Source organism: Arachis hypogaea, chromosome 16 (assembly GCF_003086295.3).
Source record: "Arachis hypogaea cultivar Tifrunner chromosome 16, arahy.Tifrunner.gnm2.J5K5, whole genome shotgun sequence".
NCBI classification, from domain to species: Eukaryota; Viridiplantae; Streptophyta; class Magnoliopsida; order Fabales; family Fabaceae; genus Arachis; species Arachis hypogaea.
This window is the reverse complement of record NC_092051.1, coordinates 67548658-67575291: the sequence shown is the minus strand read 5'-3', so window position 1 is coordinate 67575291 and position 26634 is coordinate 67548658. Positions and strand designations below refer to the sequence as shown.

Genomic DNA, 26634 nt, shown 5'->3' with positions numbered 1-26634 from the left:
TTGCTGGCCTCAGATTATGAATTTTAGACTTCTCTAACTATAATTTTTCTTTAAGTATCTTCTCTATTTTTATGTTTTAATGAATTTAAGATATATACATTCTGTTTCTCAATCAAAGACATCATATTAATGTTAATTTTAGGTGTTTTAGAAAAGTATTATGTGGCAAATTATAGTCATATAGAGATTATGCAATGAAATATCATCCAGTTAAAGAAAGTATAATTTTCTCTTCTTAAAAAAATGTGATTACATTGGAGGACATAAACACAAGCTTAACTAACCTCATTTCATAAATCAATACAAATATATTATAGCTACACATAGGATCTCTGTAGTCACTTATGAAGGTAATCTATATAACACCAAATCCTAGTAGTTGCCCAAATTAATTAAGGCAGTTAGGCAATAATAATAATCTATTTAAAGGGACTACTTTAGTGGTGTTGGGTATTGTCTTCAAGATCCTGCTCCAATGCCTTATGCATGATGAAACCTCAAATATGTCATCAACCATTTTGCAGTTATCAGAAGCTTGGATTTGAAGTCGCATTTAGTTGCTCTGACTTTTTCCTTTCATCAATATATATAGCACATACAGAAACAATTAAGAAACCAATCACACCAATTGATTTGATTTAATTTAATTTGTCTCACCAAACAAAAAAAATGAGGTGTTGATTCAACTCACAAATCAAAACAGAAATTCACAACTCACATTTAAATATCAAGGTGAAGCTTAGTTTAAAACAACTAACTAAACAGACATACAAAGTCAAATACACACAGGCTGCAATTGAACTTGTTCAATTTGATATTCAGCTACAAAAGAAGACCTAAGTGTAGTGTTTTTCTTTAGTCTTTACCAGCAAGGCAGCAACAATGGCAGGAATATTTTTTTGAACACAAATAAAAGAAAAAGCAAAAAACATAAAAACCAAAAACAACAACAACTACTACTTTATATCTAAACTCTAAACATAAAATGTCTATTATCGCTATGCAAATTGAAGAATAGAGAAAACATCTTCCATATTTTTAACCACCAATTCGGCATCAATGTCTTAAAATTCAACCTTTATATACAAATACATCCTTGTCAATTAGATTGTTCAAAAACAAGAATAATAATAATAATGCAATCACACACTTTAGTTCATACTATGCATTGTATTTGTCTTTTTCTTAGCTCAAACGATGCAAAACTATTTGTAATTAACCAATCCATCTTATGTATTTGCTATAGTTATTTTGTATTCCTTCTTTTTTCACAACAATGCTATCATAATTAAAATCACAAAAATCAGAGAGAGGGAGTTACTGGAAGGGAGAGGCTGACGATGACGATGAAAAAGAAGGAAGACAGCGGCGCTCTCTGACGTGACGACGTTCTCCTCGGATGGGTGAGGAGCGCGACGAATGCTGCGGTGACCTTGGCAGGGCGCCGTGGAGGAAGGAAAAGAGGGCTTCTTCATCTTCTTTATCGGAGAGAAGAGAAGGAAAAGGATGGAGCCGAGTGTGAAGGAGAAGACACGAGAGAGACTGCCGACAACGATAGAGAGGAGAGTGTTTAGTTTGAGATTTGAATGTTGGGTGAGAAACCTAGAAACACAAACAACATTTTGTTTTTTTTTTTAAGTATTTTTTCAATTTGTTTATTTGTTTGTATGAATGATTCAATTAGGGTTTATGAATGATGTCAATAACATTGAAATAATTCTTTGTAGTATGAATAAATAATTAAATGTGTTTTTGTTTTTGTCTTTGTTTTTAAATTATTTATTTTTTAAAACTATAGAATTAAACAATTTGATTAATTTAAAATGATAATTTTTGTTTAATATGAAAAAAATATTTATGTCTTTTTATAAGAGTGTTTTAGTAAAACACCTTAAAAAAATAAAAATAAAAATAAAAAATTTATTTACATGGGTGGTTTAGTAAAAGTAGTGATATGATATATATTTTTTTACAAAAAAATAGATACTGACGTAAAAAATAAATTTCACATATCGGTACGTATAAATTTATTATCGTACCGAAGTAAACACTAATATTAAAACAAAGCCTAGGTCCAAAGGAAAGAAAAAAATATAATTCAATGAGAGTAAGGCATTCCTAAATTAAATATTTACTCTTTGATTTTGTAGTTATAAATTAAGGATGTTTAGAATTCAAACTAATTGAAATAAAACTACTCATTTAATTCAATCTAAATTGAAAGTTGATCAAATTACATTAAATTGCATAGATGGGTTTAAATGTCAAATTTACTTCTTAATGTGATCCAATCCAAATCAAATCATAGAATGTGATATATTATTATTGTTGTTGTAGTATTTAAGATTTTACCTATAATATATTTAATTTATTATATATTTTTATGTTATTTATATATTATTATTATTTAGTGAGTATTTTGTGATTGTAAAAATGAGATTTATTAATTTATTTATTTTATTAACTTAAAATTATTTCTATTTTTTTGTAATAAAATTTTAAAATTTTATTCTTTAAAAATTGAGTAAACTAATCCAATCCAAACTACAATACTTTATATTGAATTGAATTGGATTTAAAAATAAAATCAAATTGGTCTACTTTAAATCGCAACCAATTATATACTTTGGGTCTGATTGATTTTCTTTAAAATTGGTCTAAATTGCACATTAAATATTCCTATTATGGATTACCTATGACTAAGTCCATTCTGCAATCTAACTCTAATTTTGTTCACTAATATTTTTGTGTTTTTTTCGTCATATAAGTTGAATAGCCTCTAATTTTAAATATTATAACATCACAAATTCATTTATACTACACACTCACATAACATTTTTAAGTGTTTTTAACTTTCTATTTACTACTTGGTCTCAACCACAAATTTTGAATCTGGATGTAGCTGTTTTTTTTTTTTTTTTTTTTTTGGGTCAAGCACCCTTGTACACATCTCTTTTCTTTTCTAATATATCAACTTTCTAGTCATGGCTAGAATTTGAACCCGGATATAGCTGTTCACGAGGCAAATGAGTTTCCATTACGTCAATGCTTCGACCACACTAGTATTTGACTATTTGGATTTACAATTTTTGGTAGTGTGTTATACTATTCTTTTTGTTTACTAACATTTTGTGGCCGAAAAATAAAACACCGCAACTTAACAGGTAGATACATGGGCCGGGCTAACTTAATGTGGTTTATATTTAGTGAAGTGGCTTAATGGTTTATGGAGAATAGATAGTGGTCTGTCCAAAAAATTCGTGGCCCGTTGAAGAAGCCAGCCATGGAGGAGGGGAAAGATTTCAGCGAGCGCGCGGGGGAAGAGGGGTTCAATGTCGGGTCGGGTTTTTGGGTTCAGAATGGGTTTCATTTTTGTTTGGGTTTGGGCCCGGTTGTTGTTCAGTTCCTGACCAAAACCAGAAAAAAAAAGAATATAGATAGCTTCTCCGATTAGGGTTTTAATTTTTTAAGCAGAGGACGGCCATTGAGCAGCCAAACCACCAGCAGCGACAGCGATGGTCCTCAAGTACGTTCCTTCTATGTTCTTCTTCTACTTCTTCTTCTTCTTCTTCTCCTTCTCCGATTAGCTCCTTTTCACTGATCTATAATCTATGTGTATAGTTCTATCTTCTGTGATGGATGAGCTTCTCCGAGCTCAAAAATTATTATTTTAACACAGTAAGAACGAGAGAACGACTTATATTTATTATGAATTTATTATGAATTTGCGCCATCTTTTTTCTCTTGGCTGATATGTATACTTCTTTGCAATAACGTAAAAAAGTCCCTGCGATGGTTAGATTTTTCAGAGATTGCTTTTTGGTTCTTGCTAGGACTTTCAATTTCTTTTCAAAGAAATGGTTTTAGTAGGTGCTGCGAAATTGCCTTGAGTTTTCAAACTTCGAAAGATATCTATTTGTTTAAACTGCTCAAAATAGCTGGTGCTTAACATTTTATTTTAGTAAAAGAGTAACCATTTTGAGTATTTTAGTTTCAATAAGCTTATTGATATTAAATACTTGTTATTGTCATATTAGGACGGAACTTTGCCGCTTTAGTGGCGCGAAGATCTACCCTGGGAAGGGCATCAGATTCGTTCGTGGTGATTCTCAGGTGATTTTGTGATTCTGATTTAATCTTGTTGCTATATGTTGCTGCTTTATTTAGCTGAATGTGCTGTTCTTTATGATGTTGATTGAACAGGTCTTTCTGTTTTCAAACTCGAAATGCAAAAGGTATTTCCACAATCGTTTGAAGCCATCAAAGCTCACATGGACTGCCATGTATAGGAAGCAACACAAAAAGGTGGTTTTCTAATTTAAATTTTCTGATGCAAACGATTAAATGAAATAAAACATCCAAGATGAACTTGTAATTCGGAATCATAATTAATGAACCTCCTTAGAAGATTCTGTGCTTTTTGTGATGTATAGGACATTGCTCAAGAAGCTGTGAAGAAGAAGCGTCGTGCTACCAAGAAGCCATACTCTAGGTCAATTGTTGGTGCTACCTTGGAAGTTATCCAGAAGAGAAGAACCGAGAAGCCTGAAGTTAGAGATGCAGCAAGGGAAGCTGCTCTTCGGTGTGTAATCGGTCACTCTTTATCCCTCTGTGCTCTAGTATGCCCATTGACATTAATCTTATATGATATCTATTTCAATGATGCTATGCAGTGAAATTAAAGAGAGGATCAAGAAGACAAAAGATGAGAAAAAGGCTATGAAGGCAGAGGTATCGGCTAAGCAACAAAAGGCACAGGGCAAAGGCCATGTTACAAAGGTTGCTGCACCGAAAGGTCCCAAACTTGGTGGAGGAGGTGGCAAACGCTGAGTTTCTAGTTTTGTACCTTTTTGGATACCGTTTAAATAGAGTTGTTTTGAAGCTTCTGTAGTGATACTGTATTTGCTTTCTTCATTAATCGTTTATTATCATACTATTTGATCAAACGTAATCTTGAAACTTGAGTAACTTGTAATTGAGTGGATTACCCAACCCATTCTATCGTTATGTTTTACTCGAAACTACCTCTATATTTGTTATTTTTCTTTAAATTTAAGTAAGGTTATTGCATATTTGCTCTGTATTTTAAGGTCTGTTCTATTATTATCGCTTACAGTTGCGGTCATAGCTATGGGTTTACGGATTATTAGGCTCTGTGAAATGACTGAAATCAGACCCAAGGTTATTATTGCTTTAGACTTTAGCTAAAGACCTAGGAAGCACCTATACGATACGCAATACGTTGTGAATTAAAATTTAAATAATATATTAAAGACTAAAAGACAAATAGGTCCCTGACCTTTTAAAACGGGGACATTTTCGTCCCTCAAGATTGAAAAATACATTTCGTTTCAAAACGGGAGACAATTATATCCTTCCGTCCGTTTTGGGCCAAAAACGGCAACGGACCCAGCTGACATGGAGGGGCACTGAATGACGTGGCCGTTACGCTCGCTGAGGTGGATTGGGACGAAATTTAAGTGGACAAATTAGTCCCTGAAGTGCCAAACGACGCCGTTGCCACCATCCCCCATATTTGAAGCTTCGCATTCCCCATAACACCCAACCCTTACTCCATATATTACAGAAAACCCTACCAGAATAGAAACGCCCTTCTTCCTCCAAAAAAAGAACGACTTCCTACAGTTGAAAGCGGTGGTGTGGTCAGTCGAGGTGGTTGGTGTTGAAGGTTAGGCAAGCTTTGCGTGGAGAGAAAGCTGCCATCATCTACAGAGGTAAGGGTGATAATGAAGAGTTTGTGTGTTGTTTAACTGAGAATGCATGGGGTTGGGTTATGGGGGGACTGCAGATTTTTTTTTTTTTTTGTTTTGGGGTAAAAGAATGAGGAAAATGTATGTGAAGTTAACTGATTTAGAAATTTTGATTAGGTAGAGTTTAATCTCTGGTTTATCTACCTGTGGACAATGCAGATGGATGATATGTATGTGGTACCTGTTTTTCACCACGGAGGCCGTTTTGCTAGAAATCCCAATGGAACTCTTGAGTATACTGGTGGGAAAGTTGAAAAATTTCCGAAGATGGACTTAGACTTTGTGAATTTTGGGGATTTGGTGACATTGTTCAAGGGTTTGGGGTATGCATCATATAGGACAGTATATTGGTTTGACCCAACTAGCAGTGATCTTGAGGGTGGACTGCACATTCTGAGAGGAGATGCAGGCATCAATGAACTCCGAGAGAATAAGATGAAGAATTCAACGACGGATGAATTCTACATTTACTTCGACCATCAAGTTGATGAGCCAGAGATAGTGGATGAAGCTACTGCGGCAGAAGCAGGGGTGGAAGAGTTTGATGACCCAATTGATGTGGACAGCATCATGAGAAAGCTCCAACCATCACCATCCACAGAAGCTGATGGGCAAGAAAGTGAGGAGGATGAAATGTATAAACCTCCTCCGAGTGACTCAGAGACTGTTTCGGATGAGGATTATTCCAATGTTGATGAAGACGGTGATAGGATGAGGAAAAAAAGAAGTGTGAAAGGAAAGGAGAAGGTTCTGCCAAAGACAAATAGCAGTGTGAAAGAAGGGACAGGGGCAGAGTCAAGTGGAGTTAAAAACAGAGGTAGAGTAAGGAGTGCAAGGGGTAGTGCTGCCAAAGGTGATGGGCCTACTATGAAGACCAGAGGAACAGCCAAGCCCAAAAAAACTGGGCCAAGAGAAAAGCCCAAAAAGACCAGGCCTGCTCCGAAGCCCAGAAGGAATGGGCCTAATGCAAATCAACAAAGAAGTAGGCCTGCTGTAGATGCTGAAGAACCTGTTCCTAATGTGCAACCCAGGGATCTGCCTCCAATTGGACTCTATGTGAGTGAGGAGGTTTCAGATGATGATGATCCGATTTATGAGTATGCATCAGAGGAACTCCACACACCAGTGTCTTCAGAGGATGAGGGAGAAAAGCATGAGTTTCCAGTTTTCAATGAAGAGTATGGGTTCGGGGAGGGTAGGTTCGAGATAGGAACAAAGTTTGCAACAATTGATGGGTTCAAAGAAGTGGTAAAAGACATGTTCATTTCTGAAGGGAGGAAACTGCTGTGGATCAAAAATGATAAAGAAAGGGTGAGGGTTGGCTGCAGAGGTGAAGAATGTCCATGGCTAGCACATCTATCCTACAACAAAACATTGTTATGTTATCAGGTAAAGACTTACAAGGCAGAGCATACATGTGCTAGAGACCTGGGCAGCAATGCAGCTGATCAACATTGGGTCAGCAAAAAAGTGGAGAAGAGAATGGCTAGTCAACCTCATATGACTACTAATGAGGCAATTGAGTTTCTTAGAGAAGACTTTAATCTAGTGTTGCATCCGAAGATGGTCTACAGGGCAGTGAAAGAGGCCAAAGAGAGGATTATGGGAAATGAAAAGGAACAGTATGGGAAGCTTAGGGACTATGCCATGGAGATCATTAAGAGTAATCCGGGATCGACTGCAAGAGTTGATGTGATCCCAATCCCTCAATCCCTACCTGTCTTTGACAAAATATATATCTCCTTTGAGGGTTGTAAGCAAGGCTTTAAGTCTGGGTGTAGGCCTTTCATCCATCTAGATGGAGCATTTTTGAAGACATATCATGGAGGCCAACTACTGTCAGCGGTGGCACAGGATGCCAATAACCAATTCTACGTAGTAGCATATGGAGTTGCAAGATCGGAGACGAAGGAATCCTGGAAATGGTTCCTCACACTGCTTCAGGAAGATCTGGGTGATGCACATCAATTTGGTTGGAACTTTATGTCCGACCAACAAAAGGTCAGACTTCTACATCACTGCATATTAGTGTATCATGTTAAATTACTATATATTAGTGTAGGATATTAATATAATGCATGTATGTGGTAGACATTAAATTTCTGCATATTGGTGTAGGATATTAAATCACTGCATGTATGTGTTTGAAATGGAATTTAGTGTATATATGTGTTTGCAATGGATATTAGTGCATAGGTGTGAATGATATTTTGAATACTGCAAATATGTGTTTGTAATTGAAGTTATTGTAAATTACTGAATGCAATTTAAACTGCTGCATATATGTGTATGCAATATTATGTGTTGGCAGGGTCTGCTACCAGCCTTAAAGGAGGTAATGCCGAGAGCACATCATCGGAACTGTGTGATGCACATGTGGAAAAACTTCATAAATAGGTTCAAAGATATGCACATTAGAGACATCGTATGGGACTGTGCTAGGTGCACCACTGAACCAGAGTTCAAAGAGACCATGGAGAAGCTGAAGGGGGTGAATAAGGCAGCATGGGAGTATCTGATGAGGTTTGAACCAGCCACTTGGGTTAAGGCTTTCTTCAGTCATGGCCCCAAGGTGGATAACCTAACTAACAACATGTGCGAGGTATTTAATTCAAAAGTCGTTAAGTACAGAATGAAGCCAGTTTTGACTATGTGTGAGGAAATTAGGTGCTACCTAATGCGGAGAATGACCAAGCATATTAGGCTGTTAGAGCACCATAGTGGAAAGCTTGCACCCGTTCAGGAGAAAAGGTTGCAGAGGCTGATAAAACCCAGCAGCAGGTGGACTGCCGAATGGGTGGGAGATAACGAACGAAAGAGATTTCAAGTTAGCAGAAAGCAAACCAAAGTAGATGTGGATTTGATCAAACACACTTGTTCATGCAATGTTTGGCAACTGACCGGTATATCTTTAATTTTGAGTGATTTTCTTTAAGGCTGATCTACTATAATGCTAGGTAATATGTTTTGAATGATTTCAGGGCTGATCTAATATAGTGCTAGGTAATATATATGTTTTGAATGCTTTTAGTGATGATGTAATATATTGCTATATAATATGTTCTGAATGATTTTAGGGCTGATCTAATATAATGATAGGTAATATGGTATGTGGTTTTGATTCAGGCATGCCATGCATTCACGGTATTGCTGCAATTAGAAAGAGGCATGACCAGGTAGATGATTATGTGCATCCCTGGTTATGTATGGAATTTATTCACAAAACATATGCACATTGCATAAAACCAGTTCCAAGTGAGGAATTTTGGGTAACCACTGACCAGCTGAGGCCTGCTCCACCACCCATCAAGCGACCTATTGGGAGGCCTAAAGTACACAATCGCAACAAGGATCCTGCTGAGGCTCATATTCAGGGTGACAAGCTTAAGAGAAGCTTTCAAGTGACATGCAGCAAGTGCAATGAGAAAGGCCACAACTACAAGACATGTAAGGGAGCACCAAGCAACCCAAACTGGAAACCAAAAAAGAAAAAAGCTAAGAAGACTGATGCAAACACAGAACCCTTGGAGCAGCTTCCCCTATCACAATCAGCCCCTCAACCAGAGGTATCCCTGCTATTGTTTAGGATCGATCTGTACATTTTAAATTTTGTCAGTGGTTACGATGTCCTATTAACTTTTTTTTAAGGACTAATTTGTCCATGTTCTTTCCTTGTTTGATCTATGTTGCATAGGATCAAAGCCAGACACAGACTGAAAGTTTGGCTGAGAATAGTGCTGTGCAAGAGAAGTCTACAGTAAGCATCCCCCACCATAAATAATACACTCATAATCACAATCACTTTATTCATGTCAATGCATTTGAACAACTGAATAAGTCGGTTACTTTTGCAGAATCATGTCATCAGCCAGAATGCTGCAGCAACAACAACATCCGCTCCAGTCCAAATTCCATTCAAGCCTCCATCCCAGCAGCCAAGAATGGGGCAACCCAAAACCCCAGCTACTTCCTCCAAATTCAGACCCAAGCAGACAATCAGAAGGCCCCGAGCAAGTGCAAATTCACCTTCAAATCCACCTGCAACTCCACCGCCAGATACAACCCAGACTCAAAGCACCAGTGCCAGTGTCGCTACATCAGAGGAGACCTTCAAAGTCGCTGGCAGTGAGGCCATAGGAATGAATTTCATCCCAACTCCTGGATCTAAGAATCAGAAGAACTGAACACTACTGAATGAATTTCTGTTTTTTGTCATAGTCTTCAGTATAAATTAAACAACACTGTCTACTTATTGTAGTTTGGCAAACTTGTTTATATGCCAACCAGATATTTTGTTATTTTGTGGCAAACTTGTTTATGTTTTGGATTAAGACAGATACATTGTTGTTCATATTTTGCTCATAATATATGCAGAATTACTACCTTATATAATAGTTGATTCACAGAATTACTACCTTATTTTTTGTTCAACAATGGCAATTTTCATTGAATAGCCAACAATGGCAATTTTCATTACATCATCAACATTGTACATCAACTCATCATCCTCACCACTTTAAGATACATACAGCAACAACAAAAACTACACTAATCAAAGCAATATGCCACATACTCATTTTTTCTCCTTCTCCATACATAACAGTTTCCTCTCCAACTCTTTCATTTTTTTCTCCAGTTCCTAGCTTCGCACCAGTTGAATTTTTTCTTCCAATTCCTGACTTCGCACCACATGATCTTCAATGTCTACACCTCCAACATCATCCACAGCACCCAATGCTTCAGACTCCATGGCCCTAATTTTTTCAAGTGTTCATCAAGCCACACAAAATACCGGCAACACCGTTCTTTAACCTGGAGCAATTTTTCAGATAACACCATAATTAGACACAGAACACTCTCATCCAACAACTATAAAAATAATTGCTCACCTTGAAGAATGGACACCCAAAAAATATTCTATTGGGATTAGATGCTGTTCTTGACTTGTAAAGAATGGCATAAACGCCGCAGAAGCACTTCGGCGCAACCCCATCTCGATCACAAGCTCTAGCAACAGCGGATGAAGATCCCCGTCCAGGTCTTGTGCATGAAGAACCCCCCTCGCTCATCATGGACGATCGCACAAGCAGCGGCCATGACTTCCACCTTGCGTTTGGATGAAATAGGGTTCACTGGTGGCAACGGCGTCGTTTGGCACTTCAGGGACTAATTTGTCCACTTAAATTTCGTCCCAATCCACCTCAGCGAGCGTAACGGCCACGTCATTCAGTGCTCCTCCATGTCAGCTGGGTCCGTTGCCGTTTTTGGCCCAAAACGGACGGAAGGGTATAATTGTCTCCCGTTTTAAAACGTGGGGGATCGAAATGTATTTTTCAATCTTGAGGGACGAAAATGTCCCCATTTTAAAAGGTTAGGGACCTATTTGTCTTTTAGTCTATATTAAATTAATAAAATATGATACGTTGTGAATTAAAATTTAAATAATATATTAAATTAATAAAATATTATATTGTAAATATAAGACTAAATATAGTTGCATAAAAAAATCTTAAAATTATGCAACTATTTGAAAAAAAATTTAAACTAGTGAGTAAGTAAGCTTTCAAAGACAAACGGTTAGTAGATTTAGGTTTTGATTTATTAATTATTTTATTTTTAAATTTAAATTTTGATTTGTTTTAATTTTAAAATTAGAAAGAAAAAATTGGTTAATCGGGCCATAAAATCACAAAATCAATTGAAGATTTGCAGTCTAGCAGAAAGATCAAAGATCCGTCTCATGAACATCTGAATCGAGTCAGACTCGTTCGGATTCGTGACAGCTCCACCAAAATTCTGCACCGCAAGAAGACACGCTGCCGATACGCTCGTTTGAAGTATCCACCGCGTGTTGGTGTCGGATTCGCGTCCGACACGGATACGCTGGCACCATGAGAATCCGTGCTTCATAGCTGAAGACATGGTGGCTAGTCAAATTGAGTAGGTCAACCCAATCAATGTATAAACTTCCAAATGAAATAGTGTTATGCGAAATATTGAATAATTTTAGAGAAGTTAACTGTGATTTTACTTTTCTTTAGTTAACTTAGCAAATAAAATTAAACCCCATTGCATTACGCTATAGAATCTGGGTCTACTACCTTGCACAAGTTTTCTTTTCATTTTTTTTTTCACGAGTTTGGTTGATGAAGGAGTTCATAAGATGCAGTTGAAACTTTAGTTGAAGTGGCAAATTATAGTATCTCTTAATACGCTGCACTTGAGTTTAAAATTTGGCGAGACCAAGTAGTTCATAAGAACTCTTTAAGTGTTATGTCATGTGTGTGTGAATATATAATGTGAATGAGTTTGTGATATTATAATGTCTAGAATTAAATGTAGTCCAATTCATTTAAAAAAGAAAAAAGGATCATGACATGCACAAGATTGATCCATACTCCATATTTTACAACATCTCATATTGACTGAGATTAAACTAAATCTCAAAATAATAATGACTTAAATATGAAAATAGAACTTAACAATACCGACTGAGATTAACTAATGCATACACTAATTAGCTGTCCGAAAACATTAGGGACAATATGGTGCAACGGCCCATCGAGGCAGTGGAACAGTGTTATGATGATCCTCCACAAGAAAGCAGCTGTAGCCATCTACAATCTGCTGATTATTATTATTATTATTATTATTATTATTATTATTATTATTATTATTATTATTATTATTATTACTAATCATTCCCTTGGATCCATGCAACATCTCTGACGTGCTTTCTACTGTTTCTGCCCCAGACATGTCTGTGTAAACACCAGATACATGTGCTCTAAATGCTTGCTCTCTTAGCCTTGCCTTCAACATCATAACCTGCCAGACTTCCAAAACAATAGAAAGATTAAAGACGAATATTATTCAACAAAAAATAATTTTAAAGAGACAAGAAAAAGATTTAAGAGCAAAAATATTTTGCATATTTTTATATCTAATCCTCTAAGTAGATTTGTATCTTAGTAATGCCTCTATACCAAATGGGAGATAGTGCAGTGAAATCAAAGATCTACTACCTCTTCTTGAAGCTTGTGCTTCTCATTGGAGATGTGATCAAATTCTTGTTTAAGGGCAAAGTACAAGTGCTTAAGCTGCTTGGCCTTCCACCTTGTTCGCCTATTCTGGAACCAAACCGCAATTTGGCGAGGCTGGAGGCCAAGCTCCCTGGAAAGCTTCATCTTCCTGTCAGTGTCCAACTTTATCTCCTCCTGAAAGCTTCTCTCCAATAAGTCAATCTGGCTGCTTGTTAATCGCTTCTTCTTCTCGCGGTGGCCCGCGTACTTTACTTCCGCCATTGCATGAAGCGACTCTTGTGGTGTCTCCACCAATGCTGCTTGTTTCACTTCACTTCCTGAACCAGACAATAATGTAATTAAGATGGTCTTGTTGCTTAATCAACGAACATCCTCACATGAAGACAAACAAAAATAACTGCTTCCTAAATTGGATACGTTTTATTATGTTAATTGTTACCTCAATATAAAACAGTCACCGTAGTTTAACAAAAAAGAAAAAAGAAAAAAGAAAAAAGAAAAAAGTAAAGTTTAGAATAAAAAATCTATATCTCTATTATTTTTTTGACTTAGAAGTTAAAAGATAATGAGAAATTTTCATCCAAAAAATGTGCTTTGTCAAGATTTCCTTAGTTTATGAGTCGCTAAATCAATCGGGATCTGGTCGATTTCTTGTAGTAAACACAGTTGCGTAGGATTCAAGTTATTACTATTCATGTGCAAGACACGGTAACCTAGGAAGAACCAAAAGAAATGCAACATGACATGACATGACATTACATGATAAAAGTCAATTATTAGAAGACTAGTGTTTTTGTTATTTTCTTTTTTGTTTTACCTGGATATGATGGGTTGCTGCTACTGCTGCTATAGTTGTGAAAGAAGCTTAGTGAAGACTCAGCACGAGGAGCAAAGGATCTTGTGCTTTCATTCCACTCCATTACCTCTCCCTCTTCAAGTGTCTTCATTTCAAAGTTCCAATCCATAATTCTGTCTGTTATAATAATATCGGTGCCTGAAGGCATCTCTCTCATGGGAATTGATATGGACCCTTAGAGGCGTGGCGCTCTAGCTCTGGCTTGTTCAAATGCAAGGTGTCACGTGACGCTTAATTGGTGATCCAATAGCAAAATGTTAACTAAAATGATTAACTTAAGATTCATATTAATATCTTCCAAGACACCAAAAAAAAAAAAAAAAAAAAATTAATATCTTCTACGAGTAAAATTAAAATGATAAACCGAATACATGCATAATTTTTAAAGAAAAGCATTAATCCATAATTTATTATGCGGAGGTTAGTGAAAAAAAAATCCAAAATTTTTTTATTTAATATTTATTAATTATAATAATAATTAATATATACTAAATATGATAAATTTGGATTATTTTGTCTAATTTTTTATTGTCTCAAACATTATTAAAAATAAAATAATCAATTCTAATACTAGCATTTCTTTCTTAATCAATATTAAATATTATAAGCTTTAAGACCCTAGGAGAGATAATAATAAATATAACAGCCAGAGCATTTATAATCAAATGGTGGTCTCATTTTTATTTGTATTTTATTTATTATGTGGTATTTTAAAGGCATATTATAAGATTATAAATTAATAATTTTTTTATTAAAAATATAAAAAATTTCAATTTTTAATTAATATATTTAGTTTATATTTATTAAATAAAAAATATAAAATCTTTTACTAATGATGAGTTTATAATATGCTTTTAAGGTACATGTTAACTAAACGATTTTTTTACTTAAATAAACAAAATTAATTTTTGACTGGATTAAATAAATTTTTATTTTTTACCATTTTAAAAATTTAAATTCAATTTTGTTAACTCAAAGAGTGAAATCAAGAATTATATAAATTATGCTGTTATTGGCAGCAAAATCCAAAAAAAAAAAAAAAAACATGTGTGATTGCACAAGCGAAATTATGGTAAGTGATAACTATAAATAAGGCACCTATCATTAATATTTTTGGAATCCATTCCTTGTTAATTGCAACGCAATTCATGTAGTTCTTGATTTTACTCTTTGTATTAATAAAATGGTGCTTAAATATTTAAAACAGTAAAAATAAAAAATTTATTTAATGGAATAAATAATTAATTTCATTTATTTAAATAAAAAATTGTTAGCTAAATCTTTATTTATTTATTTACTTTTTGCTGTCAAACCAAATTTAATTTAACGAAAGTTGAGTGATCCAATGCACTTGGTATACTTTAAGCCTTTAAGGTAAGGCTCTACACCTAGCTAATTAAAAAGCAGTTGAATGTTAATTAAGAGGACAGAAGCTAAGCATAGTTATGGTAGAGACTGAGAGAGTGTGGGCTAGAATTATGAATTGTTGTACGTGTGAGGTTGCTCCCATTCTTCGCTTTTAGGGAGCAGCAAAGTTGAGTGTTTATGGCTGAGAGACCGCTCAAGTTAAAGGGAAGAATAGCAGAACAGCAATAATGGTGACCTTCATGCGGACTACAGCTGCTTCCCTTCATTTTTATATCCTTGGAATGTTTTTCAGTTTTAGCTAATTTGAATTATAAAAAATATATAATATATTTTAATTAAAATTAACGATTAAAATTATTAAAGCATGAGTTATAGTTCAAATGTCACAATTTTTTCATACTCGCTTAAAGAAGTTGTGGATTCGAATATTTCTATTTTTGATTAAAAAAAATTAAAATTATTAAAATATTAATATTTTAAAAATATTTTTAATTTTTTTTTATTTTATTATCAAAAATAGTGGAAAAATTATCTAGGTGGATGGCTCATCAACAACACTAAATTAAAAAACATTAATATTATATTAAAATTAAGAAAGTATCATATAAATCAAATTAAAAGTTAGTTAAAAGTGAGAAATATATCATCTTTATATACCTTATAAAAATTGTATTCTTAATAGATTATTATATTAAAGAAGTGTTTTGTTTTGTTATGGATCCGGCAGGCAGAGAAAAAAAGAAAATTTGTGTCTCGATTATATTGTCTATATTCTCAAAAAGTAAAGCCACTAAATATATAATAGACGCGACGACAAGAAAATTTCTATATTTATTCCGACAATTTTTAAATGACATATATATATATGAAAAAATATATATTTTTTTGTAACAATCCAACTCTTAGTTAGTTATAACTAATGCTAATAGTAGGGACTAGAGAGTCACGGAGTTATTAATTTATTAACTTGTGAAACTCCATACGGAATTAATATATACTAGCGGCTCAACAGGCCTGTTCGGCCGCTTTTCTATTATTTTTTTTAAAATTAATTTTATTTTTTGTTAATATATTATTTATTTTTTAAATTTATTAAATAAATATTTTTTATTATTTTAATATTGTCATGATTTTATTTATATCATATTTTATTAAAATTAAAATTATTATAAAAAAAATTTAAAATATTAAATTATAAAAACACACAATAAAAAAGTATATATATATATATATATTTCAAATAATAATAATAATAATATTATCCTGATTCAAAAAAATTATATATAAATCAAAATACATATTAGTTATTTACGAAAGATAACTTTTACTTAAATATTATAGATATTTATATTTGTCTTCATATTTTTTAAGTGGTAGGCCAAAATATGAATCTGAAGAGGTCTTCATTTTCTTATAAGTAATAAAAAAAAAAAGAAAAAATAAGAATGTTTATTTTTTTTATTTTTACATATCAAACTATAAGAATAATTAATAAACAAAATAGGAGAATATAAAATTTGTGTACCTAAAAAAAATTTCGTAATTCATCATACATATCCTTATTAATAACTTTTTGAGTCTTGAAAAACTGTCAGATTTATTGACTATAAAAATAACTATATAAACACTTCAAGATTATTCAATTAAATTGATTCCTTAATATAGTAGCGACAAATTCAATTAATTCAATTAATTATAGATTTGATAAAATAACTTAAAAATAAAAAAATATATATTTAAAAATAAATATATAAATTTTATAAGTTATTTAACTTTTAGGACGTTCAAAAATTATAAATTTAAATTAAATAAGATATTAAAAAATTTATTATGTTGTTATTATGTATAATAAAATCAAGATAAATATTTATAAAGTAATTATTTATAAATATTATAAAGTTTATTTATTTCTTTTTTTAACAGTATTTAATTTGAAGCAAATATAAAAATTTATATTTAAAGTATTTTTTATTTTTATTCATAATTTTAATAAATAAAAAAATATTTTATTTTTTAATTTTATATTCATAATTTTAATAGATAAAAAATATTTTGTTTTTTAAATTTTATATTCAATTTATTAAATTATCTTTAATTTTAAGACTTTTTTAAATTATTAATGTATACTTTTATTATATCTTCTTATTGTATCACACACTATTATTTTCTTTTACTATTATTTCTATCGCACATTATTATTGCCTTATTCTCCTTTCTCATTTTCTTCTTCTTCTCACACCTTCTCTTCACCCAATTGTAATTAATTATCACCAAGTATTATTATCACAACTTTTAATCTTGTCTATCACTTTGATCTATAATCATTTATTATATTAACTTTTATGAGTCGTTGAATTGTTGTTAAAAGAATTGATTTTTGTGTCTTCTGAATATCTAAATGTATAAAAATAATAGTTTTTACTTGATGTGGATTTTAAGTTGTCTTATTATTCTATTAAAAAAATGTACGACATAAAACATTCAAAATTTTTGCTCAAATTATCAAAATTTGATGTCAGTAATCCTTAAAAATAATATTAAAATATATTATAACTAATATAATAAAAATAGTACATTATTGTAAGTCTTTAACTAATAATTATAAAATTAAGTTGCAATTTAATATAGGCCCTTAGAATAAAAGACTGTCATTACTTCTTACATTTGACTACTATTATATAAGTTGTACGTTTGTTTTATTGTGTAAATTAATTAAACTATATTTTATTATTTTATTTTGCATGTTTTGAAATAATGCAATCCTACTATAAGGATGATATTAACTTTCATAATCTAATACGAACCTTCTTACTATTTTGTTTGTCGCTTAAATACTATCCATAAAAAATAGTTAGTTAAAGTGAAACACGGTATAAAAAGAGTCAAAAAAAATTTTTTGAATTCAGAGTTCTAATATGTTTCTTAATCATCACTTGATATAACTCATATTTAATAGGTTAAAAAATTCTCTCTCTCTCTTATATTGTTAACTTCTTCTATAATAAATTTTTTATATTATCTAATACATGAAATGTCACATCCTTACATTTATCTTAAAAGTTAAAAGTTAAAAGTAAATTATATTAGTATTTTTTAATAAAATTAAAATAAAAAGATAAAAAGCTACTGAAAAGAATAATATTAAGTTTGAGTTATACTACGTGTACACTAAAATCAGCCACCAAAGTTTGTCATCAGTATAAAATATATGCTAGAATATAAATACACATTGAAAATAAATTAAACTACACATGTATTTATTATACACAAATACATTGGTGGTTGATTTTGGTGTACAAATAGTATTTTTGATTAAATTTTATGTTCTTTTGTACCAGAATATTACAATTTATCAGATTATTATATTATCTTTGTACTACAGAACAAAAAATAAAATTCTATATCTTCTTGTTACTTATTTTACTTTATTTTTATTACAATTTATTATATTATTATATTATTTTTGTACGATATAACAAAAAGTGAAATTCTATATCTTCTTGTTGTTACTTATTTTACTTTATTTTGGCTATCTAAATTAGCCTGTATAATATTGTGAAGGTTGAAACTGTTAAAAAATATATAACAAAAAATTTAGATATTTATTGTGTTATCAGGTTATTTAAAAAAACTAATTCATAGATGTTATTATCCTACCATATCTTTAATGTTATATGTCAATCTAATATTTAATAAAAAAATAATATTAACCAATATAGAACTGATTAAAAATTTAAAAAATAATTAACAAAATATTCGTAAGAGTTTTTTTCACTTTACTATTGATAGATACATATTTTTTTTTGCATCTTTTATATGCCAATCAAATAATCAATACTACATGCCAAACAAATAATATTTAATTAATTAATTTTTTTGAAATATAAATTATTTATTTTAATTTAATTATAAACAAATTTGCATGTACTTAAATGTCAGAATTCTACATCGTTAATAGTTTAGGAAATAAACATATTAATATTTTAACAAATCATTGGTAGTTGCAAATTTTTTTTTGCATCTTTTTTATGTCAATCAAATAAGAATTTAATTTTGATGTCCTATTAGTGTAAAATAGTTTTACACGTGCATCTAATCACCATCAAAATTAAACTCATCAAATCATCAGGGCTATATGCCAAACAAATAATATTGTGGAATACAAAATTACTAATTTTTTTGTTGTATAATTTATTTAATTTAATTTAATAATAAATATTTATATACTCAAATTTTAATTACAATACTTTACATAATCAATAATTTAGAAAATTAAAAAAATATCATTAAATACAAAGCAGTTTAAAAAAATTGAGATTTAACTAAAAGGTAAATATTGATGCACTCAAAATTTAAAAAAATATTCTACATAATCAATAATTTAAAAAATTTTAAAAATAATTTTATCTTGTACAAAACAGTTTAAAAAATAAAAAAGAATTAACAAAATAATTTATGAGAGTTCTTCGATTCATTATTGATAGGTATATACATGTAAAAAAATTAAAAAACAAATATCAAATAAAAAAATAATAATTTTTTAAAATTAAATTGATGAGAGAAAACTTTGGATGCAAAAGATAGATTAAAAATATATAAGAATTAATACAGTTTGGTAAGTAAACTGAAGAGAAAGAAAAATGAAGGTGAAATTTATGCGTGAAATTAATAACCACAGTAAAACGGTATAAAATTTGCAATTGTAGTTAATGGAAGCGAGGAAAAGATGGAGGCGATACCATCACGATGTTGAAGGAAGGAGAATGATGGCAATAGTGATAATACAGAAAAGTGCACCTAACGGCGAGAGGAGAAGCACTTAGAATTGATTAATGAGATCAAACTATTGGTATAAAGTACCATATAAAGAATATACCTAAAATAAAACGATAAGATCGATAAAAAATTATTTATCATCCCTAATTATTTTTTTCCCATTATCTAGTTCAGAAAATCACAAAAACTCATTCAAATAATTGTTACATACAGAAAAGTACATTCAGAAATGTAAAGAGAAATAAGAAAAATGAAAAACAGATAAAATTAATAAAAAGGATAAATTATTCGAATAAAGAATTGAAGAAGAGGTTACGGTTCCTACAACTATTAGTCAAATACATAATAAAAATGAGATAGAAGAACATGTGTTGCTGTTAAGAGTGGAAGTTCTTTTATTTAAATAACTCCGTATCCACATTATATATTGTTATAGATTTCCATTTTCCCTGTTCTACTTGCAGTCAATCGGGTTACTCCTGTGTTTGTGGTACCTCCACTTGTGTTTGACATTGGAGTTGGAATTGAAGTTGTATCAGTTGACATGGCAACTTGTTTTCTTGTCGAATCATCTCCCAATAAGTTGCACGTCTTCTAGTTAGGTGTTGCTGTCTTTGTTCTTCGGTCATGTTCTGTCTTCTTCGCCTAGTAGATTCTGTCCAAGTGGTCGACGTTGACGTGATTGCTGATTTTGTGATAGCAAGATGCAGAGAAGAAAAACGTTTGCTAGACCAAAATTGAAAGTGAAAGAGTAATTTAATTCTCTTGGGAGTTAAGTACGACTGAAAGTGGATCAGTTTTTTATTGAAAGTGGGTCAGTTTTTAAATTGAGTATGTGCTAGCAGTTTTTTTATGAGAAGTAAATCAGTTTTAAATTATGTCGTGGGGTTGAAAATGAATTAGTTTAATAAAAATGGAGGATGTAGTAACAGTTATATTGAATCAGTGTTTAACAAACATAAAAAAAAAGATAGAATAGGAAGTAGAAATTAGATACCAAACTTTCATATCCCATTATACATTGGTATAATCCATTATATGTAATTTTTTTAAAATATAAACAATAGACATAGAAAAATAAATAAACCGTGTATTGTAATTTAATTAATTGGTATAGATTTAATTAAGGAGTACACAGTTATATGTAATTTTTTTAAGATAAACGATAGACATTAGAAATATTTAAACCGTGTATTGTAATTTAATTAATTTTATTATAAAATATCAACAAATTATGTTATTATTTGAAATAAAATGAATCAGTTTTAAACTCTGTCATGGGTAAAGTTAATTTTTAAAAAAAAATAAAAAAAAATTAACTACGTAGTGACAGTTTTTGAAGTGGGTAAATCTTTTTCTTGAAAAAAAAAAGAAAGAAGGTAAAATGGGAAGAAGAAATTGGATACCAAATTTCCATATCCCCATTATATATTGGTATAGATATGTAATTTTTTTAAAATATAAACAATAGACATAGAAAAATAAATAAACCGTGTATTGTAATTTAATTAATTGGTATAGATTTAATTAAGGAGTACACAGTTATATGTAATTTTTTTTAAGATAAACGATAGACATCAGAAATATTTAAACCGTGTATTGTAATTTAATTAATTTTATTATAAAATATCAACAAATTATGTTATTATTTGAAATAAAATGAATCAGTTTTAAACTCTGTCATGGGTAAAGTTAATTTTTAATAAAAAAAATAAAAAAAATTAACTACGTAGTGACAGTTTTTGAAGTGGGTAAATTTTTTTCTTAAAAAAAAAAGAAAGAGGATAAAATGGGAAGAAGAAATTGGATACCAAACTTCCATATCCCCATTATATATTGGTATAGATAAATATGAGCCTGTTGCACTATTAAAAACGGATATGTTATCATGTAACGGCATCGGTAAACGGCGTATGCATAATTAAAATGTATAGAAGATATGCATTAAACAGAAAGACGAAGTAAATCCACACATATCATACATAATGTCATTAGGGCTTAGTTTATACATCAGAAGAGAGTACAACAGTTATAACCATTATACAATCTCAGATACAGTCATCCTAAAAAGTTAGACAGAATAGACATATGCAAATATATTATATATGACACTTCGAGTCCTGGCCTATAAAGAAAAGTCTCTAATTTAGTACCTAAGCTAACATAAAAAAAATAAAGTCCTACCTCTAAGCAAAAAGTTAACAAAAGAAAGTTAACAATTTAATTATATATCTCTAATTATCTCTTTCTCCTTCGATTCTATTATTTACCTCTATTAATACTATCTCGAATTCACACTTGCTAAACCTGAAGCTATTGTTGATAAAATAATTTTACTTTTTAAATCTTAGCTAATTAATCAAATCTCCTTTTAAGTTAACATTAATCACTTGTTTACTTTTTTTTGTTATCTATTAAAATCAAATAAATTAAATCACAAATCAATTTTACAAATTAACAAAACTTTAACGTAATTATCAAACTAACTTTATTTCTATTTTAAGTTCAAAACTCTTCTAAAAAGACTCCAAATCACTCTGTCTTTCAATCAAAATCTTAATTGCAAGATCATAATTGTTTAATTTATTCTTAAAACTATCATTTTCATTGCTTTAAATTCGTTAAAGAACCCCACAATAAAATTTTTTAATAAAAAATAATCAAATAATACTCATTTTGTTAAACTAATAGGTTTCTAAAACCAACTTCAACTTTATTTTCAAGTTTGAAACTTTTTCTAAAAGACTCAAAAATTATTTGTATACTTAAATAATATTTTCATTACTTTAAATTTCACTAAAGCTCTGAAATACATAACTCTTTAGTTTGAGGTAATTAAGTTTAACATCAAAACAAAGTCTCAAACTTTTATGAAAATAGTCCCGGTTTTTTATTATTCTTAACATTCAATTTTCATTTAAATTCTTGTAAAATTTTCGACAGAACCTCTACTAAAACTCAGACTTTGCCATCCTTCAAGGGTCCCATCTAAACAAACATCTCTCAAACTCTTCTTAACCTTTCTAATGCTCCACAATTTCTCAACGTGTAAGCATTCTTGGCTTATTGTTATCCTTAATTGTCTTTAAGTTATTAAATTTTCATGCATTAGGTCAGCAAAAAAATTGTTCAAGTATTAATCCATCCACCAAAAGGCTTCAAGCATTGTTACTAAGTAATTTTATTATTAGATATTTTTTAATATTTAATCAACTTCAACTCAATCATTCAAAACAAGCTTCAATATTCAAAATTATATTAATCGAGACTTTAATAAAGATAATCAAGTCGTAAAATGTAAATTAGCTCGGATACACGCATTTACTAAACTTTTAAAGCATTCCAAATTTGTACCTGATGACTTGCATCATCTATCTATTTTTTCATATAGTTGTAGCAAAGAATGAGTGAATTCTCACTGAATGAATGCAGTATTAATGGATATATCATGAATTATTGAAACACTACTTTGAAATTCTATATTGCATGAATTTCAGGAGAAAAAGAGGGCAAAGAGGATGCAAACAAGCAAGGGATGCTGGGCGTATCCCAGGTGTGGCACTCCAAGACATCAAAGCTGGTGTGTCCACAGGCGTGCCTGGGCGTGGCACGCCATGCTAGTTATCCAGAGAGGTTATCTTGGTACAGCATTGAGGGCGTGACCACTGGCGCTGGCGAAGGCATGGCATGCTAAGTTCTCAAAGCTGGCGTATCCGCTGGCGTGCCTGGGCGTGGCACGCCGGGCTTGTTATCTAGAGAGGTTATCTTGGTGCAACATTAAGGGCGTGTCCACTGGCGCTTACGAAGGTGTGGCACGCCAAGTTCTCAAAGCTGGCGTGTCCACGAGTGTGCCTGGGCGTTGCACGCCAGGCTTGTTAAACAGAAAGGCAAAAGTGGTGCAGCATTGAGGGTGTGTCCACTGGCGCTTGCGAAGTCATGGCACGCCAAGTTCTCAAAGCTGGCGTGTCCACGGGTGTGCTTGGGCGTGGAATGCCAGGCTTGTTGAACAGAAAGGCAATTTTTGTGCAGTATTGAGGGCGTGTCCACTGGCGCTTGCGAAGGCGTGGCACGCCAAGTTCTCAAAGCTGGCGTGTCCACGGGCGTGCCTGGGCGTGGCACGCCAGGCTTGTTGAATAGAAAGGCAATATTGGTGCAGCAGTATGGGCATCCCTACTGGCATGTCCCAAGCGTGGCACGCCAAACCATCAATGCTGGCGTGTCCACAGGCGTGGCATGCCAGGCTTAACTTCCAAAAGAGAGTCTTGAAGGAAATAACAAAGGCGTGGTTGATTGCAAAAATTGCTGTCGGTCTAGATTTTCTTCCTAAAGAAAGGAATTACTTCGTTGTAAGCATAGATCCAAACCAACAAATAACTCTCACATCAAATTAAAATATGGTTTTGTCAGAAATACAAACCCCAATAAGAATTAACCGAAGTATTTAGACTCCGGGTCGTCTCACGAGGATGGCAATGAAGTGGTCAATTATTGGCTATGAGAATGTAAGGGGGGTTTGATTAATAAGAGGGCAAGAAATTAAATGACAAAATGCGTAAATAAAGCAAGTAATTAAAGGAAGCAAGATAAAGGACTCTTGGCTAAGACTTAGGTAATTGAGATCACTATCCTTGTCAATAATTCAAATATTGATAAATATAAGGAACCGAGCTCGTTAGCTCTACTCACTAAAGCCTTAAGTACGTAATGTCTACTCCTAGGCTTGGAGTACGTCAAATGGCTTGATCAACATCAATCCATAAGTCCCAACCTAGCTACTAATTAACTTAGTAGTAGGCTACAGTCAATGGTTATCAAATTGATCCCCAAGGGTTCTAGAATTACCCATTCAATGAAGCCCAAGGACTCAAGATCACTCAATCCCCTTAGCCTAGGCCAAGGATCAAGAGAACTACTCAAAAACTATAGGAAGCATTATATCAAACACCTAATGTGCACTAGAAGTAAACATCACAAAATGCTAAAATTAAGGAGACCCATAGCTTTTATAAGCGAGAAATCAATAATAGCACGCAAGATCAACATAAAAGAAACATAGGAACATGAAATTGCATAAAAAGGAAATTAGATCTAACAATGTTCATCAACATACAAGAGAGCAAAATGAGAAATTGACTTTACAACTAAGGGAATCAAGATGTAGAATTGAGAAATTGTAAAAGAAACAAGATGAAATCAAGTAATTAATTCAAGATCCAAGATAAATTAACCTAATCCTAACCTAATTCTAGAGAGAAGAGGGAGCTTCTCTCTCTAGAAAACTAACTAAAGGCTCATGTTGACTAACTAATTTCTCCCCCTTTGCTTGGACTTCAATTCTATATGAAATACACTCAGAAACAAGTTGGATTTGGGCCTGGGCAGCTCAAAAATTGCCCCCAGCGTTTTGCCTTTAAGTGGGTCACGTGAGAGTATCGGCGCGTACGCGCCATGTGCGCGTGCGCGTCGATTGGCTATTTCTCCATCCGCGCGGAAGCGTCATGTACGCGTGTGCGTCTCTATGCGAAGCCACTTTTGCGCACGCACGCCTTGTATGCGTACGCGCCGATTGGTGCATTCCCAATCTTTGTTTCTTCATGTATTCTCCACTTTGTATGCTTTTCTCCTCATTTCTTCCATCCAATACTCGCCTTATGAACCTGAAATCACTCATCAAACACATCAAGGCATCGAATGGAATTAGAGTGAATTAAAATCACCAATTTAAGGTCCTAAAAAGTATGTTTTTACACTTAAGCATAATTCAAGGGAGAATTACAAAACCATGCTATTTCATTGAATAAATATGGAAAAAGGTGATAAAATCTCCTAAAATTAGCACAAGATAAACCACAAAATCGGGGTTTATCAAATCTTCCCACACTTAAACTAAGCATGTCCTCATGCTAAAATCAAGAAAGAAGCAAATGGTATTAACATTTATTCAATGCAAACTAACTAAATGCAATCTATCTCTATGCACCTATTTACATGAATGAAATGGCTTAGTAAAAACAAATCAATTTTCAAGAATACATATGCAAGCACAATGGCTAATGCAATGGCAACCAAGCAAACCACAATTGGATTAAATCATTGGAGGATTTTACAATCTTGCAAGAAAAGATGATCACGGGTGGAAACATGTAATTGAGCGATCGAACATGTATCCGCTCTAGGCACTCACGTGTATGGGGTTGATTCACTCAATTCTCCCCCAATCATGCTTTTTGAGATTTGTCTTTCATCTAACAATCAACAATTATTCTATGCATGCATACAAATATCATGAGGGCTTTCCCATAGGTTGTAATGGGGCTAGGGTCAAGGTAGGATGCATATGGTCAAGTGAGTTAAAATTTTGAATCTTTGATTAACTTAAACTTCCCACCTAACTTATGACTATCTATACAATTCTAAACAATCCTAACTACCCATTCTTCACTTTTACACACACTCATGTATTCTCTTTTGGTCACCACACATATGCATCGATCATTATTAAGCTTTGAACTTTGGGGAATTTTGGTCCCATTTTTATTGCAATTCTTTTTCTTTTATTTATTTATTTATTTATTTTTTAACAAAAACACACACACACTTTTATCTCTACCCAATGTACCCAACTTTCCCAAAATCAAGTAATGAACACTCTCGCTAGCCTAAGCTAATCAAAGATCCAAACAAGGGACATTTATTGTTTTTCACTTAGGCTTGTAATGTGCTTCAATTAAGAATAAGTGGGTTAAGCATAGGCTCAAAATTGGTTGGCAATGGAAGATAAAAGGTAGGTTATTTGGGTAAGTGAGCTATTTGAACAATG

The 26634-nt window shown here is 32.1% G+C and overlaps 3 protein-coding genes and 1 long non-coding RNA gene across 4 annotated transcripts; 2 read left to right on the top strand and 2 right to left on the bottom strand.

Annotated features, from left to right (window-relative positions):
- Positions 1–210: 210 nt before the first annotated feature.
- LOC112754314 (uncharacterized) lies at positions 211–1707 on the bottom strand. The gene is made up of 2 exons (XR_003178472.3): positions 1322–1707; positions 211–573 (listed from the first exon to the last, which is right to left on the bottom strand). It is a non-coding gene; the product is annotated as an uncharacterized lncRNA (long non-coding RNA).
- Positions 1708–3378: 1671 nt separating this feature from the next.
- Positions 3379–5070, top strand: LOC112754313 (large ribosomal subunit protein eL24). The gene is made up of 5 exons (XM_025801928.3): positions 3379–3526; positions 4038–4113; positions 4204–4305; positions 4434–4582; positions 4674–5070. Exons 1-5 carry the CDS (start codon positions 3516–3518, stop codon positions 4828–4830), a joined length of 495 nt encoding a protein of 164 aa, XP_025657713.1. The 5' UTR covers positions 3379–3515; the 3' UTR covers positions 4831–5070.
- A 2344-nt stretch (positions 5071–7414) lies between these two features.
- Positions 7415–10190, top strand: LOC112758375 (uncharacterized). Its single transcript, XM_025807039.3, has 5 exons — positions 7415–7772; positions 8083–8674; positions 8898–9337; positions 9466–9528; positions 9626–10190. Exons 1-5 carry the CDS (start codon positions 7419–7421, stop codon positions 9953–9955), a joined length of 1779 nt encoding a protein of 592 aa, XP_025662824.3. The 5' UTR covers positions 7415–7418; the 3' UTR covers positions 9956–10190.
- Positions 10191–12089: 1899 nt separating this feature from the next.
- LOC112757138 (uncharacterized) lies at positions 12090–13888 on the bottom strand. The gene is made up of 3 exons (XM_025805741.2): positions 13632–13888; positions 12797–13131; positions 12090–12599 (listed from the first exon to the last, which is right to left on the bottom strand). The coding sequence occupies exons 1-3, from the start codon at positions 13825–13827 to the stop codon at positions 12306–12308; spliced, it is 825 nt and encodes a 274-aa protein (XP_025661526.2). The 5' UTR covers positions 13828–13888; the 3' UTR covers positions 12090–12305.
- Positions 13889–26634: the final 12746 nt, after the last annotated feature.

Coding starts and splice junctions, on each gene's coding strand:
- LOC112754313 (XM_025801928.3), top strand. Junction 4,306..4,433: donor ATAGGAAGCAACACAAAAAG/GTGGTTTTCTAA, acceptor TGTGATGTATAG/GACATTGCTCAAGAAGCTGT. Junction 4,583..4,673: donor GCAAGGGAAGCTGCTCTTCG/GTGTGTAATCGG, acceptor GATGCTATGCAG/TGAAATTAAAGAGAGGATCA.
- LOC112758375 (XM_025807039.3), top strand. CDS start 7,419: ATGGAGATCATTAAGAGTAATCCGGGATCGACTGCAAGAGTTGATGTG. Junction 7,773..8,082: donor TTATGTCCGACCAACAAAAG/GTCAGACTTCTA, acceptor ATGTGTTGGCAG/GGTCTGCTACCAGCCTTAAA. Junction 8,675..8,897: donor CAATGTTTGGCAACTGACCG/GTATATCTTTAA, acceptor GTTTTGATTCAG/GCATGCCATGCATTCACGGT.
- LOC112757138 (XM_025805741.2), bottom strand. CDS start 13,827: ATGAGAGAGATGCCTTCAGGCACCGATATTATTATAACAGACAGAATT. Junction 13,132..13,631: donor CAGCAACCCATCATATCCAG/GTAAAACAAAAA, acceptor TGTCTGGTTCAG/GAAGTGAAGTGAAACAAGCA. Junction 12,600..12,796: donor AGCACAAGCTTCAAGAAGAG/GTAGTAGATCTT, acceptor GAAGTCTGGCAG/GTTATGATGTTGAAGGCAAG.